This window comes from Stegostoma tigrinum, chromosome 23 (genome assembly GCF_030684315.1).
Source record: "Stegostoma tigrinum isolate sSteTig4 chromosome 23, sSteTig4.hap1, whole genome shotgun sequence".
Lineage (NCBI taxonomy): Eukaryota > Metazoa > Chordata > Chondrichthyes > Orectolobiformes > Stegostomatidae > Stegostoma > Stegostoma tigrinum.
The window spans coordinates 49,354,427-49,373,926 of NC_081376.1; the positions used below are offsets into that span (position 1 = coordinate 49,354,427).

A 19,500-nucleotide genomic window follows, 5' to 3' on the forward strand; every position below is an offset into this window, starting at 1 on the left:
CCCACAACACCCTCCGTCATGCTCTGTGGCACTGCCGCCATTAGCTTGAACAGATCTATCAGCTGAAATTGAGCATGCAGGATAACTTTTGGCAGCTTATAGTTTTTATCTTATCCAAATCTTTAATCCTATAGCCTATTAGTGCTGTCGAGATTGGTGACCAAACCTGATTCAGTGAGAAGAGCAATCTAGGAAGATCGCCAGCCTGATGTAGCTATAGCTGACAACTGCATGTGTGCTAAACAGTAGAATCAATTAAAAAGAAACAGAACGCTGGAGAAACTCGGCAGGCCTGGCATTAAAGTAGACAAGTGCAGCAACCAATTAGGAAAGAAAATGGTATATTGCAGTTTCAAGTTCAGAAGCAGGCATGTCTAACTGTAGTTGTATAGAGCCTTGGTGAGACTACACCTGGAATATCCTGTGTGTTTTTGGCCTCCTTACCGATAGAGAGGCTATACTTGCCTTGGATGGAGTGCAGTAGAGGTTCACTGATACTAGGATGGTAGGACTGTCCTATGTGGACACATTGGTTTGACTGGGTCTGTGTTCACTCGAGTTTAGGCACATATGAGACTATCTGATTCTAACAGCGCTGGACTAACTGGATGCAGGGAGATGTTATCCCTGGTTGGGGAATTTAGAATGAGGGGACGTGGTCTTAGGAAATGGGGTAGACTATTTAGGGTTGAGATGAGGACAATCCTCTTCACTCAAAACGTAGTGAACCTGTGGAATTTTCTTTTATAGAAAGCTGTAAAGGGCCAGTCACTAAATACATTCAAGAGAGCGGTTAATAATACTTTAGATTTTAATGATATCAAACAGTATGGGGGCAAAGTGTTATTGAGATAGAGGATCAGCCATGATCACGTTGAATGGCAGAACAGGCTTGAAGGGCTGAATGACCAACTCCTAGTGATTTCAGCTGGTAGCAGTCTTGCTGAGCAGTTCTTTGTGGTGGATTTTGCAGTCCCCTACCTAAAGTGCGTTTTCTCTTGCTGTCCTCCATTCTCTCTCCAAGTGGTATTCAACATGGACAAGGTGGCAGGGGGGATTTCATGGGTTCCAGTGTCAATGTTGGCAGCTCATATGACCACTCTGTCCTAACTGTATACCACTGTGCTTCCATCTCTGCTGAGTCTGTCCTGCCAGTGGGATAGGTCAAAGCAAGGTGATAGTAGTGTCTAGGGCAGAATCATACTCATGGAATCATATCTTACAGCTGTAGGACTGCTTTCCTAATTTTGGCACAGTCATTGGACAAAGCTTATTGACTGTAACAGTGAATTAATGGCACTGGCTAAATTGTTCTTGAACTGCAAAAATGAGGTGGGAGGAGACAAATATAATCATTCTTTTCTAAAACATGAGAATAGAAAGGATTGAGTTTGTTCAAAATCTAATGGTTTTGTTGTAAAATGATTCCAGGGCAACTATATGGGATGCCTACTACACAGCAAGGAAATTGCCTACTGCAACTCCCACATTAATTTGTGCTTGTGCTAAACTTTTAAATTGCAGTCAGACTTGAGAGGGTTACTAACAGTGGTTAGAGAAGGTTGTCTAAAACCTGCCAAAGGATGTTTGGGTGAGATAACAAGGTGCAGAGTTAGATGAACACAGCAGGTCAAGCAGCATCTTAGGAGCAGGAAAGCTGACATTTCGGGCCTCCACCCTTCTTCATAAAATCTACACCTGAAACGTCAGCTTTCCTGCTCCTAAGATGCTGCTTGGCCTGCTGTGTTCATCCAGCGCCACACCTTGTTATCTCGGATTTTCCAGCATCTGCAGCTCCTATTATCTCTGATGTTTGGATGAGGCCATTTTTGGAGTACTGTGTACGGTTGTGTTTGCCCTGCTTAGGAAGATGTTACTAAATCGGAGAAGGCTCAGAAAAGATTTACCAGGATGCTGCCAGGACTGGAGGGTTTACAGTTATGTGGAGAGGCTTTGACTGCGGTGTAGGAGGTTGAGGGGTGACCTTAAGGGTTTCTAAAATCATGAGGGGTGTAGATAAGGTGAAATAGCAAAGGCATTTTCCCTTGGGTAGGGGAGTTCAAAACTGTGGGACATATTTTTAAGGTGAGGAGAAAGATTTGAGAGGGACCTAAGGGGCAACCTTTTCACACAGAGGGTGATGTATTTATGCATTGAATTGCCAGAGTACAGTAATAATATTTGACATGTGGTCAGGTTCATGAATGGGAAAGGTTTAGTGGGATTTGGCCCAAATGCAGGCAAGTGGTACTAGTTTAGTTTGGGAAACCCAATTGACAAGGGCTAGTTGGATTGAAGGGTCTGTTTCCGTACTGTCTGACTCTGAGCTTCCAGGTAGACTTTGCAGAGTCAGCTGAACAGTGTTTGCCGTCGCTCTTTCTGGTGCCTGTATCACTGTCAGCTAGACCATCCACGTTCATCGCTTTCTTTGGTCTTTGAAGTGGTTTGATACAATTGAATAGGAGATGGTAAGAACTGCCGATGCTGGAGTCAGAGATAACATAGTGTGGAGCTGGACGAACACAGCAGGCCAGGCAGCATCAGAGGAGCAGGAAAGTTGATGTTTCGGTTCGGAACCCTTCTTGAGAAATTTTCTCCACACTGTTATATCTGATACAATTGAATGGCTTGCTAGGCCAACTCAGAGGGCAGGTACATGTCAACCACATTGCTGTGGGTCTGGCATACTGTACAGTAGTAATTTGAAAAATTGTCGCAAAATTTTGAAAAAAGAATTCCAGAGATCTGATGTTGCAAAACTGAAATTGAGTTTCTGCAAGCAATTGACATACCTAGTGTGAGGCAAGAGACTGCACAATAAAGTGGGAGATAATGTTTTAAGAACTGGGTTAATGAAAGTTAGCCTTAATCTCCAGAACAACTAGGGATGGGCAATAAATGCTGGTCCAGCCAGTTACCCCCACACCCTACAAGTGAATAAAAACAAAATCACAGCAGAAGCTTGTAACTCGAGCATATTGAGTAACACCACGTGTTCCTTACATTGTGATGCAATTAATATCTGTCGCAAAGTAGGATGGCTGAGAAACAAGAGAATGGTACTTCACCATTCCTTAAAAGGAAGTTTTCTTTGTTGCTTAACTGCTAAGATTACCGTCTTGTTACCTGGAAAACAGAGCTACAGTGCTCACCTGTGATTCCACTGATTTTTGTGGTAGTGGAATATTGGATACTTCCTTAATGAAAGTGGAATAATTAAAAACATACATCACAAAGAGGCTACTCGGCCCATTGTTTCTGTATTGCCTCAAAGAAAGACTAGTGGCACCTAGTTTTACAGCCCTTTTTAGTCCATTAACATTGGTCTGTTTCCTATGTATCTGCCCAATACCCATTTTTAAAATTATTTGTTGATTTGGCTTCCAAAGTAGAGCGTTCCTAATCCCAATATTTCCTAAATGGAAAAGTTCTCCTTGCCTAGGTGTTGTCTTTCGAGAAAAATTTGTATAGATTCAGCCTCTGAGAATGAGAGATGAGTCTAAAACCCAGATCAGTTTTGGTATGTTAACTGCTTTTTAAATTTCATCTTCAGAGGGAGATATTAATGATGCTTGGTAAGGCAGTGGTAAAGGGGTCAGCATGAATGAGTTGGGCCAAAGGGCCTGTATTCTGTATTCTTTTGTGTTGAGTAGATGAATTTTGAAGGCTCTACTTATCAAAATTTACCATCATAAATCAATGATATGGCATAACTTTGGTAGAATTAGTAATTGGATGGTTACAAACATTGGAAGTTGAGGCCTAAGTGTGTTGTGAGTGGAGAGCTGTGTTTGCCAGTGACTGACTGATCAGGGAGAAGGGAAGTGTTGTTAGCTAACCATGTTTTTAGCTGAGTGTGGTATCTGACCTGATATGTTCACTTCCATCGTGTGGATGAGAATTTTTCTTTTATGTCAAAAGAAGTAACACAGTATTACTGCTTGTTTGTGGTAAAGAAATAAAACAAGGTACACCTGACTCCGTGCAAACGGTTAACAGTGCAGCTGCTGATCTAATGTTTCGACTTGAGGATAAGATTGCTCATGTTGATTCTTCAGCTGTGATGTTTAATTTTGTAGGAAGACTTTACTAACAAAGTCTCGTCATGTGTGAGCTCTTCTCCCCTCCAGAGATGAGACTTCTAAGTGTTTGCCATTCCCCTGAGGCAGCTTCGTGATCAAACTTGGCCATATTTTATTGTGAAGTTCCCTCTAGTTTGACCAGGAAAACGTTGATATGAATGCAGAATTTTAAAAAAAAGTTCTGTTCCTTTTCATCATAGATATCATAGAATCCCTGCAGTGTGGGAAGCAGGCCATTCAGCCCATTGAATCAGCCTATTCAGGGATGTTATGACATACCTCTGGGGCAGATGGCAGTTGAATCCAGATCTCCTGGCTCAGAGGTTGGAACACCGTGCCACAAGACACACTTTTTATTTAAAACTGGTATGAAGATTGATGTTAGGTATCTGGACAGTTGGCCTCTGGCCTCGAGCTGCCTTTGTGGCAGCCAATTTCTTTGGTTTAGCATAGAATCATAGAAACCCTACAGTATAGAAGCTGATCATTCAGCCCATTAAGTCCATGCTGATCCTTCGAAGGGCATCCCACGCAGACCCACCCTTCTACCCTATCCCTGTAACCGTGCGTTTCCCATGGCTAATCCACCTAACCTACACACCCCTGGATACCATGGGGAAATTTACCGTGGCCAAACCCACACATCTTTGGACTGTGGGAGAAAACCAGAGCACCTGGAAGAAACGCACACAGACACAGGGAGAAGTGTAAACTCCACACAGGCAGTCGCCGAAGGCTGGAATCTAACCTGGGTCCCTGGCACTGAGGCTGCAGTGCTAAACACTGAGCCACCTTGGTGCCGTTATTTTATTTGTCTATCTGCCTGTCACCCTCCACTCTGACTCTGGCCTACTCATGAAGGGCTTATTGTAGTGGTTTTCATTCTCAGGTGTGTCTATAATATATCATCATGCTTTAGTTGAGAAAATAAATGACTTCACATTGAAAACCGTGGAAAGTTGGTGGGAAATGTATGTATTTTTTGGAATGTACATACTTATTGAAGAATAAGACATGTCACTGCTATCATCAGTAATTGTACAAATGAATATTGAGATATAAATTGTGATCTGATGTTTCTTATTGTGAGTATCCCGAGGTTGGTACTGTTGGTGTTGCTCTGGCAGTTATTACAACAGTCTACCATGCTACAGTCTTGCCTTTGGGTGTCTGCTTTTGGTCACCGAAGGAGGGAGTATTACAATCAACCTTGAGACATTCTTTCTCATTATCCTCAAAACTTTTTCATTGTGATCAGTTCATTTTTTCTGCAAGAACTGACAGACATTTGCAAAGGCAGTAAATGTGTAAAACCCCCAAGCTATTGGCCATCAAAACACTTCTCTTTAAAATACAAGTCACTTTAGTTAACAGATATAATAGTACTTGTTCGACTTAAAGTTTTCGGTTATTTGTTACTTAGAAGACGGAGTCTTAATAAAGAATCTTTGCTATTTGTGTTTAAAATGAATGAGTTTCCAGTGGCCCAAGATTCAGCTTTGAAGAATAAAGCCAGCAGTAGGAAACTTGAGTTTGGGTCACCTTCTAAAACTAAATTTCAATGTTTTGTTGCTTGTTATATTTGTGACATGATATCTGTTTTAAAAGGCTCTTCTTACAAGATGGAACTACAAGCTTAGTGGTAATTAAAGCTTAACTGTGAAATGCTCAGTCAAATGTCATGATCATTTTGTTTTTCAGTTTCTTCTTAAACAGCATTCCTGATGCCAAGTTGAAGTGTATGGAGCAGCAGGAGCAGCGACGGAGTGTCACTGGAAGGGGACTGCTTTAGAGCTGCAGTTGAGAAACATGGGCCAGTGTGTCACCAAGTGCAGAAACCCCCCTTCATCTCTGGGCAGTAAAACTGGAGATAAAGAATCTGGGAGCAAATCACACGTTAAGAAAGCTGCCAGCCCTGGTGAAGAGTTTAGCTCAATGTGTGCAAAGGCTTCTGGTGATATACTTGCAAATGGAACAAAGAAAACTGACGTAGTGGAATCAACCCAGCCCCAACTTGCTCACTCTGGAGACAGTAAAAAAGAAGAATCATTTTCATGTCGTGAGGAGTTCTCACTTAAGCGAGCTGAAGAATTGTTTAGCAGGTATAAAGATGCTCATGAGGACGCAATCTTAGAGGAGGGCATGGAGTGGTTTTGCAATGACCTTTCTGTGGATCCTACTGAATTCATAGTGTTGTTGTTAGCATGGAAATTTCAAGCAGCCACCATGTGCAAGTTTACCAGGTAAGATGTTTGGATGTGTTTTTAAAGCAGCACTACTGCAGTAAATGGCTGTTCTGGTTTCAGTGCAGACAGTATGAGCTGAAATGCTGTATTCACTGAGAGGTGGTTACATCAAACTGTCAACAATATGTAAGAGAGAGTGCACAGAAGTGATTTGTCACAGCTTGGTTTGGTTAGCTGCTTTCTCAGCAATATCACTTTGGGGCTTTTCAAGCAAAATCAATGAAAATGCACGACAAGACACCACGAGAAAAATCACTGACCGTGTGATCATTTGCTGTGTGAATCCACTGAAACTGGATGACTAGGGCTTAGTTGTGTTCCACAAAAACCATCTCTCCATTTCCTGGGAAGCTGTAAGCGGTCTCGCTTAATTATTAAAATTTGCAGTGCTCAGTAAATCTGATACAGTGGGGGACAGATAGCATTTTAAAAGCAGAACAGCATCTGCGTTCTAGTGGCATTTGGAAAGGCTATTACAAATGTCGGGTGTGTGTATCTTCGGAATACTAGCTATACACAGTTAATAAGTGTAAACCATCAACCCACTAGCTACATTTCTTCTCTTAAAATATTGCTGCAGTCTTGCTGGGTTCTTCCACCAGCATTGGGCTGCGATCTGCTGCACAGGAGTCCTGCTGTTCCATCTGTCCCCTGGGGAACAATGAGGATCTGTTGAATTCGGCAGTGATCAACACGTGATAGGTTGTGAGGGGGAATCTGGTGTGTCTGGGCTGCAGTATATCCAGCTGGTGGCTGGGCTGTGAGGGAGTAGCTTCCCTGGCACAGACTCCAGGCAGTGGTATAGCATGGGAGCAGTTTGCAGTCTGTGTAAAAGAGAGACTGTGAGAAATTGGGGCCATTTGTATTGAATGAGGTTTCAATACAAATCCTGTGTTGCTGATGCTGAGCAGGATTTCCAGTACTAATAACCAGTGCTGTTAAATTGAAACAGCACTATGAGGAGTAAATAGGTCTCCCTTTAATTCTGTAGAGAAACTGTTTGCTTTGGGTGGGAGAGTCTAGATCATAGGGTTATAACCTTCAAATTGTAGTGTGGCCAGTTTTGGGTGAATTCAGAAAGCATGACTTCTTGCAAAGGGTGTGGAAGTCAGTGACTGAGACACAGCTAGGTATGGATTTTAAAACTTCAGTTAAGAGCTTTGTTAACCAAGTGTGTTCAGAGCTATGGAACTACAATGAGCGATGGGCTTAAGATGGGTCCACATCAGTCATGGTCTAATTGAGGTGTCTGAATTACTGCAGGGACATCATCTAGGGACTTTCTTCAGACACAGTTTATTCCTCAATCAACCCATACTGTTGCTGCATACTTAATTGTTTGTTTTGTGATCTTAGTTTACATGATTTTAGTTTACAGCAGTGACTACATTTCAACAGTTATTTCTTTAGTGTGAAGGGTGCTATGTAAGTTCTTTCTACCTTAACCTCATTGTCTGAGTTTGCTGAACTTCATATACAGAAAGAATGGAATATACAGTCATTCACCTCCATGGGACCCAGTAACATTTAAACCTTTGCATTGTCTTCAGCTGTTCAGAAAGCGACAGAAGATACTTGAAGGGGATAAAAAGACTCAGTTCATTGAAATAGTCAGGTATCCAGTGAAATCAGGTTCTGTATTAGACCACAGAAAATCCAACATTGTTCTCGCATAATTCACCAACTAATTGTGCAAGAACAATGTTTTCAGCAGACAAGAATTTCAGAAATTAGTAAAAGTGAATTGCTGAGTTCTTACATCTTTTTGTTTCCTGTGTAGAAACAGAGTCCATCTGACTTTCTAATGCACAGATTGTCATTTGAAAAAGATGTGCAAAAAATCTGAAATTGATAACTTCGGTATAAATCAGAAAGCTGCAGAAGGTCTGAGAGAGAAAAAGATGCTTGATTTTGGTGTAAACTATTCTAACGTGAACCTGATGTTTACAAAACTTGCTGTTTGTTTAAAGTTTTAGCAAAGATTTGTAGCTTGGGTTGTGGGTAAGGTTGTTGACTGGCTCGCTGAGCTGGATTGTTCTTCTTTAGACGTTTCGTCACCATGCTAGGTGACCTCATCTGTGGAGCCTCCAGTGAAGCGATTTTGTTCTACTCCACTTGGAATTTATACTGTTTAGTCCGTTATGGTGAGTAGTGTCATTTCCACTTTTGTTCTGTACGGGTTTGTTGGTTGCATTATGGGTTGAGAACCATGCCTCTAGGAATTCCTGCGTGTGTCTGCGTTTGGCTTGGGTTACTGTAGTTATGTTGTTCCAGTTAAACTGATGGCCTTCATTATTCAGGTGTCCTGATATTAAGGAGTGTTTGTCATGCCATTTTCCTGACATTCATGTATTCTGATGGCTAGTTTCCTTGCTGTCTGTCCGGTGTAATGTTTATGGCAGTCGTTGCATGGTATTTTGTAAACCACGTTGGTTCTGCATGTTGTGGGAGTGAGGTGTCCTTGTAAGTGTTTGTTGTAGAGTGCCTGTGGGCTTGCATAGACATGCACAGGAATTCTTAGAGGCATGGTTCTCAACCCATAATGCAATCCACAAACATATATAATTGGACCCTGTATACAAACTCATACAGATCAAAAGTGGAAGTGACAGGACTCACTAAAACAGACCAGGCAGTAGAAATTCCAAGTGGAGTAGAACAACATCGCTTCATCAGAGGCCTCAGTGATGTTACAAAAATATTTGAATGAAAACAAGCTAGCTTGGCAGCAAGTCAACAACCTTGCCATTTGTTTATTGCAAGTTGAACTTGCATGTGTTTTGTAATGGACGCGAGAAAGCTCAAGTATTGACCAGCCAGAGGATCATTCAGCCCATTGAGTCCACACTGATCCTCTGAAGAGTATCTCACCCAAACCAACCCTCTTTACCCAGTCCCTGTAACCCTGCATTTCCTACGGCTATTCAACCTAGCCTGCACATCTTTGGACTATGGGAGGAAACTGGAGCACCCGGAGGAAACCCACGCAGGCAGGGAGAATGTGCAAACTCCACACAGACAGTCACCCGAGGTTGGAATCAAACCAGGTTTCCTGGCATTGTGAGGCAGCAGTGCTCACCATAGCCATCATACTGCCCAGTTCACAACACTGAAACATTTTTATTTGCGTAGTCATTCATCAATGCATAGAATACAGAATGTAGAACAGTACAGTGCAATACAGGCCCTTCGGCCCACAATGTTGTGCTGACCTATTATCCTACTAAGATCAATCTACTCTACATACCCTACATTTTACTATCCTCCGTATGCCTATCCAAGAGTTGTTTAATAGCCTCTAAAATATCTGACAGTTAGGAGACTAGTTCTGAAATTTATAATAATACAGTACATAGAACATAGAACAATACAGCGCAGAACAGGCCCTTCGGCCCTCGATGTTGCGCCGACCTGTGAACTAATCTAAGCCTCTCCCCCTCCACTACAAGTTAGAATCATTCTGGTAATGTAATTGTGATGGCAGTATTAAATAAAAATGTGTTGCTTATAATTTATTAACAGGTAAAACGCATCAGAAACTCTTGATTCACACACAGGCTTTTCATCTGTTTCAAGGCATTTTAATTAATCCATTTTCCTCCCTTTTTACCAAAGGAAAGAATTTGTCGAGGGATGCAAAGCATTAAATGCAGACAGTATTGATGGAATCCGTGCCAGGTTCCCAAGCCTTATGAATGAAGCCAAAGTTGAGGACAAGTTCAAGGATTTGTATCGATTTACGTTTCAGTTTGGGCTGGACTCTGAGGAAGGTCAGCGATCGTTACGGAGGGAAATAGCTGTTGCTCTTTGGAAACTGGTGTTCACACAAAACGTACCTTTCATCTTGGACCAGTGGCTGAGCTTCTTAACTGAAAACCCACCCGGAATAAAGGGAATCTCTCGAGATACGTGGAATATGTTCTTAAATTTTATTCAGGTGATAGGTCCCGATCTTACAAACTACAGCGAAGATGAAGCCTGGCCAAGCCTGTTTGACACATTTGTAGAGTGGGAAATGGAGAGACGAAGAAAAGAAGGGCTGGCTGAAGAAGCATTACACTTAGTTACAGAGGCTGCAAATGTGGAAAAGTTAGGACAAATCGCTACAGACTACCAAGTAACAGATGATGAGTAGTGAGCAATAACAGAAATGACAGCGTATGTAGTTTACTGCTCCTCACCACCCTCAATTGCCTTGTTGCTAAAAGGGCTACAAGATGCTGTAATAATTTATAGGCACTTTTTAAGCAATTGGGTAATACCTTTTTTAAAATGCTTGTTCACAAAAGTATGCAGTAATTCACTAGTTGCCCTAATAAAAGCAGCATCCGTTTCAGCCTTTGAATACTACTAGTGTGAAGTAGTTTGACATCGTTATTGCAGAGTTTTGTCTTTGCTTCTATAATTGTGGTGTTTTATGGAATTACTTGGTTTAAAAAAAAGGCAAATAGTGCCAGAGCTCATTTCGACAGTGAATGAGCGAGGTGGGGGTTGCTGCTGTGTGTGATGCTGCTCGTAGCAGTGGAAACAGTATAAAATGAAAGACAGTATTAAACATTTACCAATTTACTGATCAAGAATTGGAGAGGTGTTCTGGCGTTCAAAGTGCAAGACTCCTGCAGTTCTTCAAGCAGCCATGCAGTTTTTCAGTATATCGAGCTGGTAGCTGGGTTAGCACTGTGCTGTTGTATTGACGCTGTATACTGCGCAAGGTTTCAGGGTTTGCAGTACATGTACACAGTTCACGTGTGCGCTCATCTCTGTAAAGTTTGTTTCCTTGTGTGTGCCTGATAAACACCTCGTTCTTTCAAAGTCCCCCCAGATAAAATCACAGTGATCTGGAATCTCTATCTAAAAAGCATTGTGTTTCAGCTTGTTAAGTTTACAGTCCTTTGTTACAATTGAGATAGTGCGACTGGTTTGCACAGATGATGATATTCACCAAAACCAGTTCACTTTGGGGCGCACAATGTGCATTTGTGTAGATTGCACCTGCAGGTACCATAAATGCCCCATTGATTATTTTATGCCTCAATCATGAACTCAGTCATGAGTTCAATGATGTACCTTTCTGAATAAAATCTTATCTGTGACTGCCTTAGCATTTCACTGGAGGGAACATCGTTGCTACCAGGGTATGTCAAGGTGGCTTGCTCACAAAGCTGATTGCACTATTTTCAGTCCTGGCACAGATTTAACACCGTGTATTCACCAAGCAATAGGCAGCAGGGCATAAAGGAATGGGATCAGTCCTGCAAATACTGTTGCCTTAACTAAAATCAACTGAAATGTGATTTATTTTTTTCTTGAATTTATTACTGAACTACAGCTTTTTATTAATCTGAGGTTTGGCTTTTTTTCCTCCAGTGTCCATTGAAGTTTTGTGAAAATTCAAAAATGTCCATTTTACTGTATTTTTGTTACAAGAGAAATTTATAGTTGAGTGACATGTGGAAGTGTGCTTGTGACCCTACATGTCCTATTGCATTCTGCAACCTTTGGTGTGTTACATCTGTTGTGTATCTCACTGATTTTTACAAATGTATCAGACGACTGGTTTCTAGCTTAAAACAGGAGAAAAAAAGACTTTTTCTATTTTAATTTTGCTCTCCTTCAAAGTTATTCCAGGACTTTGGACCTTGTCTGACTGTCCTGTTTTGGATAACGAAATCTTCTGTCCTTGGATTTTACACAATTGACTACCCTGAATTTTCTGTAGCAGGATTACAAATTTGATTCTTAAAACTCTGGTATATAATCTGTGCATTTAGCTTGTGCTACAATGTATATTTTATAGGATAAGTTTTGGTGCTTTCACTTCTGGGCTGCAGTTCTGTGGTCTGTGGGGTTGTTGTGAGTCTTGATGGTTTGTTTAGTTGTGTTGCCATACTTAAGATGCTTTCATTTCTCTTTCTGAAATTTCCTGACCCACCCTAACATCACTTGTAGGTAATTTACTGAAATGAACAATGTTTTGCTAATGGTGTGTTTCTACCAATACACTGTCTTGTTACCATCAATTGTACATTTTATGTATTCAGATATTGTATAAATAATGGATTTATTTAAAGTTGAAATGCTTTGTATGTTTACGTACTGATTATTTTCCAATTAAAAGAGTCAATTGCATTCTTAGCAACCTTTGTTTTTGTCAGTCTTAAAACAATTTTACAGTTGTTTTATCTTCGTTTTGATGGAATGATACAGGCAGGAATGTCAGAAGCTAATGTTGATAGTCCTGTACTCCCCCGCTTCTCCCCCCCCCCCCCCCCCCCCCCCCCCGAATCAGCAGACTGAAGTGAAAATATCTTGCACAAGTAAAATACTCCTAGTTGCTGGAAGTTTGGAACAGAAACAGGAGAATGTGGAAAATACTGCACGGACTCCACTGGATAAGCTAAGTGAGAAGCAAAGTTTGTACTTCATGTATGACTACATCTTACTTTTCCCAGCTCTCATGATTAATGAGTTTTGAGTATGTGAAAGAAAGGTGTGATGGAGTGGAGCAAAAGCAAAAGGAAAAGCCTGTAATAGGGCAGAGGGTAGATTTAAATGACAAACTTTCCCAAAATTAACTGTAATAACAGAAGTCGGCCATTTGGCCTGTTGAGCCTGTTCTGTCATTCAAGTGATCACTGCTGATGTGGTAATTTTCAACTTCACTTTCCTGGCTTTTCCCCATAACCTTTTCAATATTGAATGGGGACAAAGTAACATTTGTACCAGGCAATGTGCATCTTCAACAAGAGAATCTAACCATTTGCCCCTTCACATGTAATAGTATAACTATCAATGAACTCCCCCACAATTGACATCCTGGAGAATTACCATTGACCAGATACTGAAGTAAGTATTTTGGTTACAACAACAAGTACACCAACTCCTGACTCGCCAGAGCCTGTCCATCAGCTTTCCACTTGACTGGATGGGTGCAGTTCAAACAGAAACTTAACTCCATCTGGTGCACGCACACCTGTTTGACTGGCACCACATTCACATTTAGTTCCTCCACAATCAGCGCACACTGCTGCTACTGATCATTATCTAAAAGATGCACTGCAGAAATTCACCACGGCTCCCCAGACAGCACCTACCAAACTCATGCTCCCATCCTGAAGGACAAGGACAGTAGGTACGTGCCAGTGGGCCCCATGTCCTGTGAGTGAATTAAGAATGAATGACTCCAAATATTGAAGAATGGCACCAAGTGACAAAAATTGGACTTAGTGCAGTTATGGAATGTCCAGTGTTGTAAATGAACGGAGGCAGTTAGTTGATTGATTTTACGTACCTAGGTACCTATTGCACGCCTGTCGAGTAGTGACCAGCTTTATTCAGGGTTGTCATCTGAGTGGTAGATGCAAAGTCTCCCTTTAAGCACACCTGCAGCATACCCATGTTTTGAATCTCTGTGTTGGACATTTGAAGCTTTCCCAGCCAGAGTTCATTATCCATCCTCCTCAGCGGTTCTTCCTTCACGTTCAACGTCACTTGAAACTGTTGGGCAAGAACAATGTGGAAATCAGCAGCAGGTTTCCTCTCCCAGGTGTGACTTGTTGTTGAAAGACTTAGTAGGGTCTAGAGTTGATGATTACTCTAAGCCACTTTCTTCTAGCTATAGGCTGTGTGCTCTGATTGCTATTGTCCTGCTTGTGGGGCCTTACACATGCAGAAATGGTAACTGAGGAGTCTCAATATAGAGTCTGAGGTTCAAATTTGTGGGAGTGGCTAAGTGGTCTAGTTGCTGTATGCATAACCTATGGAGCAGTTCTCCCTACTTTAGCACATTTAGTAAGGAGGATTTGCAGGGCTTACATAATCTTGTCTGATGTCAACAGTGTCACCACTGTCAAGAGCAGATTTATTAATTCAAATGTACCCCTGGTACATAGATTTTAAACTCTTCTCTGGAAAGTTAGCCCAAGCCTCATGACCAGAATCATGACCAACTGTTGTTCCCATTTATTTGGGCCAGAAAGTATTACTTCTGCGCCTTTCTATTACCCCTTCGGAAATGCAGCAGCCAAATTGTGTTTAACAAATGTTCATACAAGATAATGTGAAGCTGGATGAACACAGCAGGCTCAGGAGCACAAAAGCTGACGTTTCGGGCCTAGACCCTTCAATGTTCATACAACTCTAGTTAACAGCCAGATAATTTGTTTTAATGATGTTGATTGACACTTTGTTCAACACTTACCACAATCATTGTTTTTAAATTTACCTGAAAAAGAAGTTTAAGGGCTTTCGCATCTAATGCAAAATATTGCACTCTTGATTCCATAGCATCCTGTTGGCACATTCACTGGACAGTAAAACCAAGGCTTTGAGTGTTACGTCTGGCATAGGCTATTAAGCCTAACCAGTGGTGTCCAATCTGTTTAAATTCAGAAGTTAATCTTAAATGAAACCCAGGATCTATTCCTAAGAAAATGTGAATTTTATTTTTAAATGCTATTTAAATCCAAACTTTATTTTATCCTCTATTCACCAACTCAATGTGACACCTATTGCACGTTAGCTGCCAAAGGCTGAGCTGTTGTTTGAGTCTACAAGTGGTACACGTGTCTGAGGATGCAGTGCTTGTATTTGATTGCCTTTGTTTGGGAAAACAGTCTCTCACAAATGTAAAAGCCAGGATGAGCTTTCACTTTAAAAGCACAGGGTGATTGAACAGAGTACCCAAAAATCACTCCCATGCAGTTCAACATATCCACTGCTTTGTATCAAATTCCATCAGGCGTTTGATATGTCTCTGAGATTTGACTAAAACAATTTGTTCCATCAATACTAATTCTTGAAATTGTCTGTTCAGTTAGTTTAACTTCCTCAGGTGTGCATATAAAGTTTGCTGGGACATTTTTCTTTATAGAACAGTACAGCACAAAACAGGCCCTTCAGCCCACAATGTTGTGCTGACCATTGATCCTCATGTATGCACCCTCAAATTTGTGACCATATGCATGTCCAGCAGTCTCTTAGATGACCCCAATGACCTCACTTCCACAACTGCTGCTGGCAACGCATTCTATGCTCTCTCAACTCTGTGTAAAGAACCTGCCTCTGACATCCCCTCTATACTTGCCTCCAACCAGCTTAAAATTATGACCCCTCGTGCTAGCCATTTCTGCCTTGGGAAATAGTCTCTGGCTATCAACGCCTCTCATTATCTTGCATACCTCATTAGGTCTTCTCCTCCTCTTCAATGAAAAGAGTCCGAGTTCAGTCAACCTCTCTTCATAAGACAAGCCTCCAGTCCAGGCAGCAGCCTGGTAAACCTCCTCTGAACCCTCTCCAAAGCATCCACATCTTTCCTATAATAGGGCGCCCAGAACTGGACGCAGTATTCCAAGTGCGGTCTAACCAAAGTTTTATAGAGCTGCAACAAGATCTCACAACTCTTAAACTCAGTCCCCCTCCTAATGAAAGCCAAAACACCATATGCTTTCTTAACAACCCTGTCCACTTGGGTGGCCAGTTTAAGGGATCTATGTATCTGCACACCAAAATCCCTCTGTTCCTCCACACTGCCAAGAATTCTATCCTTAATCCTGTACTCAGCTTTCAAATTCGACCTTCCAAAATGCATCACCTCACATTTATCCAGGTTGAACTCCATCTGCCACCTCTCAACCCATCTCTGCATCCTGTCCATGTCCCGCTGCAGCCTACAACAGCCCTCTATACTGTCACACCTCCAACCTTCATATCGTCTGCAAACTTGCTGACCCATCCTTCAATCCCCTCATCCAAGTCATTAATAAAAATTACAAACAGTAGAGGCCCAAGGACAGAGCCCTGTGGAACACCACTGACTTCCAGGCAGAATATTTTCCTTCTACTACCACTCGCTGCCTTCTGTTGGCCAGAAAATTCAGCTAAGTTTCTCTGTATCCCATTCCTCCTGGCCTTCTGAATGAGCCTACCAAGGGGAACCTTATCAAATGCCTTACTGAAGTCCATATACACCACATCCAGAGCTTGACCCTCATCAACTTTTCTAGTCACATCCTCAAAGAACTCGAAAGTTTGTGAGGCATGACCTGCCCCTCACAAAGCCATGTTGACTGCATTTAATCAAACCATGCTCTTCCAGATGGTCATAAATCCTATCCCTCAGAATCCTTTCTAACACCTTGCAGACGACAGACGTGAGACTTGCTGCTCTGTAATTGCCGAAGATTTCCCTATTTCGTTTCTTGAAGAGAGGAATTACATTTGCCTCTCTCCAGTCCTCAGGTACGACTCCAGCGGAGAACGAGGATGCAAAGATCTTCACGAGTGACGAAGCAATTGCATTTCTCGTTTCCCAAAGCAGCCGAGGACAAAGCTGGTCCGGGCCTGGTGACTTGTCAATCTTAATGTTTGACAAAATTTTCAGCACATCAGCTTCCTCTATCTCTATCCATTCCAGCATGCACACCTGCTCTTCAAAGGTTTCATTCACTACAAAGTTCGTTTCTTTCGTAAAGACAAAAGCAAAAAACTCATTTAGGGCTTCCCCTACCTCCTAGACTCCACACACAAGTTCCCTATGCTATCCCTGATCGGCCCTACTCCTTCTTTGACCATTCTCTTATTCCTCACGTAAGTGTAAAATGCCTTTGTGTTCTCCCTAATCCGTTCTGCCAAGCCTTTCTCGTGCCCCCTCTTGGCTCTCCTCAGACCATTTTTGAGCTCCTTCCTCACGTGCCTGTAATCCTCTAGCGCTGAGCTTGACCCTAGCTTCCTCCACCTTAGAACATAGAACAGTACAGCACAGAACAGGCCCTTCAGCCCTACCTTCTTCCTTTTCACAAGAAGCTCCACCGCTCTCGTCATCCAAGGTTTCTTTATCTTACCCCTTCTTGCCTGTCTCAGAGGGACATATTTACTCATCACTCGCAACAACTGTTCCTTAAACAGTCTCCACATGTCTATAGTGCCTTTACCATGGAACAATTGCTCCCAGTCCATGCTTCCTAATGCATGTCTAATCGTGGCATAGTTTCCTCTTCCCCAATTAAATATCCTCACATTTTGCTTAATCCTCTCCTTCTCCATAGCTATGTGGAATGTGAGGCAGTTATGGTCACTATCACCAAAATGCTCTCCCACCACAAGATCTGATACCTGCCCCGGCTCCTTTCCGAGCACCAAGTCTAGAATGGCCTCTCCCCTCATTGGCCTGTCAACGTACTGAGTTAGGAAACCCTCCTGAACACACCTTATAAAAACAGCTCCATTCAAATCTTCTGCTCGAAGGAGATTCCAATCAATATTAGGAAAGTTAAAGTCACCCATTACCACAACCCTGCTGCGTCCACACTTTTCCAAAATCTGCCGACCTATGCTTTCTCCAATCTCCCTGCTGCTATTGGGGGGCCTGTAGTAAACCCCTAACGAGGTGACTACTCCCTTGCTATTCCTAATTTCCACCCATACTGACTCGGTAGGCAGATCTTCCTCAACAATGGAAGCTTCTGTAGCTGTGATACCCTCTCTGATTATTAGTGCTACACCCCCTCCTCTTTCCCCCCCCCCTCCCTATTCTTTTTAAATGCTCTAAACCCTGGAACATCCAGCAACCATTCCTGCCCCTGAGAAACCCATGTCTCTGTTATGGCCACAACATCATAGCACCAGGTCTTTATCATGGTCTTTTCTCCAGTTCTCCAGACTTGAAGTGTTGGCAGTGATTTTTCAGTTTCAATCTGAATCCAGTCACTGCACTGACCATATCATCATCACAGAATCCCTACAGTGTGGAAACAGGCCCTTTAGCCCAACAAACCCACGCCAACCCTCAGACAATCCCACCCAGACCCATCCTCCTATAACCCACCTAATTTGCACATTCTGCAATACCATGGGCAGTTGTTAAAGACCAATCCACTTAGCCTGCACATTTTTGGACTGAGACACGAAACCCATGCAGACATGGGGAGAATGTGCAAACTCCACACAGACAGTCACCTGAGGCAGCAGTGCTAACAACTGAGCCACCGTGCTGTCCTAAGTTGCCAAGTTTGTCCTTTCCTGCAGTTCATAGGTCAGATCATTCAGTTTTGATTTTACTGTTTGTAACAAATGCAAAGTTAAGCAACCTTGCATCATCTGATAGCTCACTGCATGCTTTTTCTTGATTTAAGAAACATGATAATTTCAGGCATCTGAACTCAATCTTTACAGGACTTTCCCTTGACTTCCCTATCTCACATCAGCATGGAGGATTGGCTCACTGTAGGTAGCATTGAGGTAATCAAACAAGGAATGCAGTTGAAAGGCTCTTGCTTGAAACAAATTTACAAGCTTAATTTTTCTTACAAGAAAATTTTCTAACTTACTAATGCTTGCTGGTGGATTATACTGTAGTAATTGACAAATGAGGGAAATCAGGATCATTTCTGAAAAACGCAATGAAGTATGCTACATTTGTTAAAATAAATTCATTTTCCCCATTCCATGTCAAAGTTGTACATTTTCCGTTCCTGTTAACCTGGTCCAGCTTCACACTGCAATTACTGCTTCAATCTGTGGTGTGAGACATCACACTGCCTTTCACATAACCAAAAGGTTGGCCTTGCAAACATGCAGAATATTACTGTCTGCTTCCAAGTGTTGAAACACACAAGATTCTCTCTCTCTCTGCGGTCACAATTTGTTTCTGGGTCCCCTGGTTGGCTTATCACTCAGATGTTGGATATGGGGCGTGACAGAGGTCCTTGGAAATTTTTCTGTCCTGCATGGACCTATTAGATAAGCATCTGAAATCTGCAGCTCTACAGAGAATGGGGACAAGAGTGGAACTGGCTGAACTGGTGTAGCAGAAAATCTGCATAGACATGATGGGCTGAATAGCCTCCTGTGTTTCTCTGGAATATTCCATTTATTTGTTTGCATCACTACCACAAAAATGACTGTACCCTGAAATCTGGTTGTAACAAGCTGTCAAAGCCTGTAAGGAGCACACTTTTTTCCCAGCCATGTAGCTTCCTGAATAGGATGTCGTAGCAACACGATGGACCAACCTGCATGTGGGAAGGGAACAGGAACAGGAAGGTGCTGAGATCAACTCTCAAACTCTGCAATTGACTAACTGATCACTAAGTAAAACGTGGGGGTAATCCATCGTGCTCAAACATTATTTAAGGCAGATCTGAGATTTGTACCAGAATGAAAAATCACAGGAC

General features: G+C 42.2%; 1 protein-coding gene across 1 annotated transcript in view; it reads left to right on the plus strand.

Annotated features, from left to right (window-relative positions):
- Positions 1-12,420, plus strand: part of dcun1d3 (defective in cullin neddylation 1 domain containing 3) — a 45,243-nt gene extending 32,823 nt beyond the window's left edge. The window contains exons 3-4 of the mRNA XM_048552167.2: positions 5,784-6,325; positions 9,944-12,420. Coding sequence (XP_048408124.1) covers positions 5,892-6,325; positions 9,944-10,463 — 954 coding nt within the window. The 5' untranslated portion in view covers positions 5,784-5,891 and the 3' untranslated portion in view covers positions 10,464-12,420. The remainder of the gene's footprint in view (positions 1-5,783; positions 6,326-9,943) is intronic.
- The last annotated feature ends 7,080 nt before the right edge of the window (positions 12,421-19,500 follow it).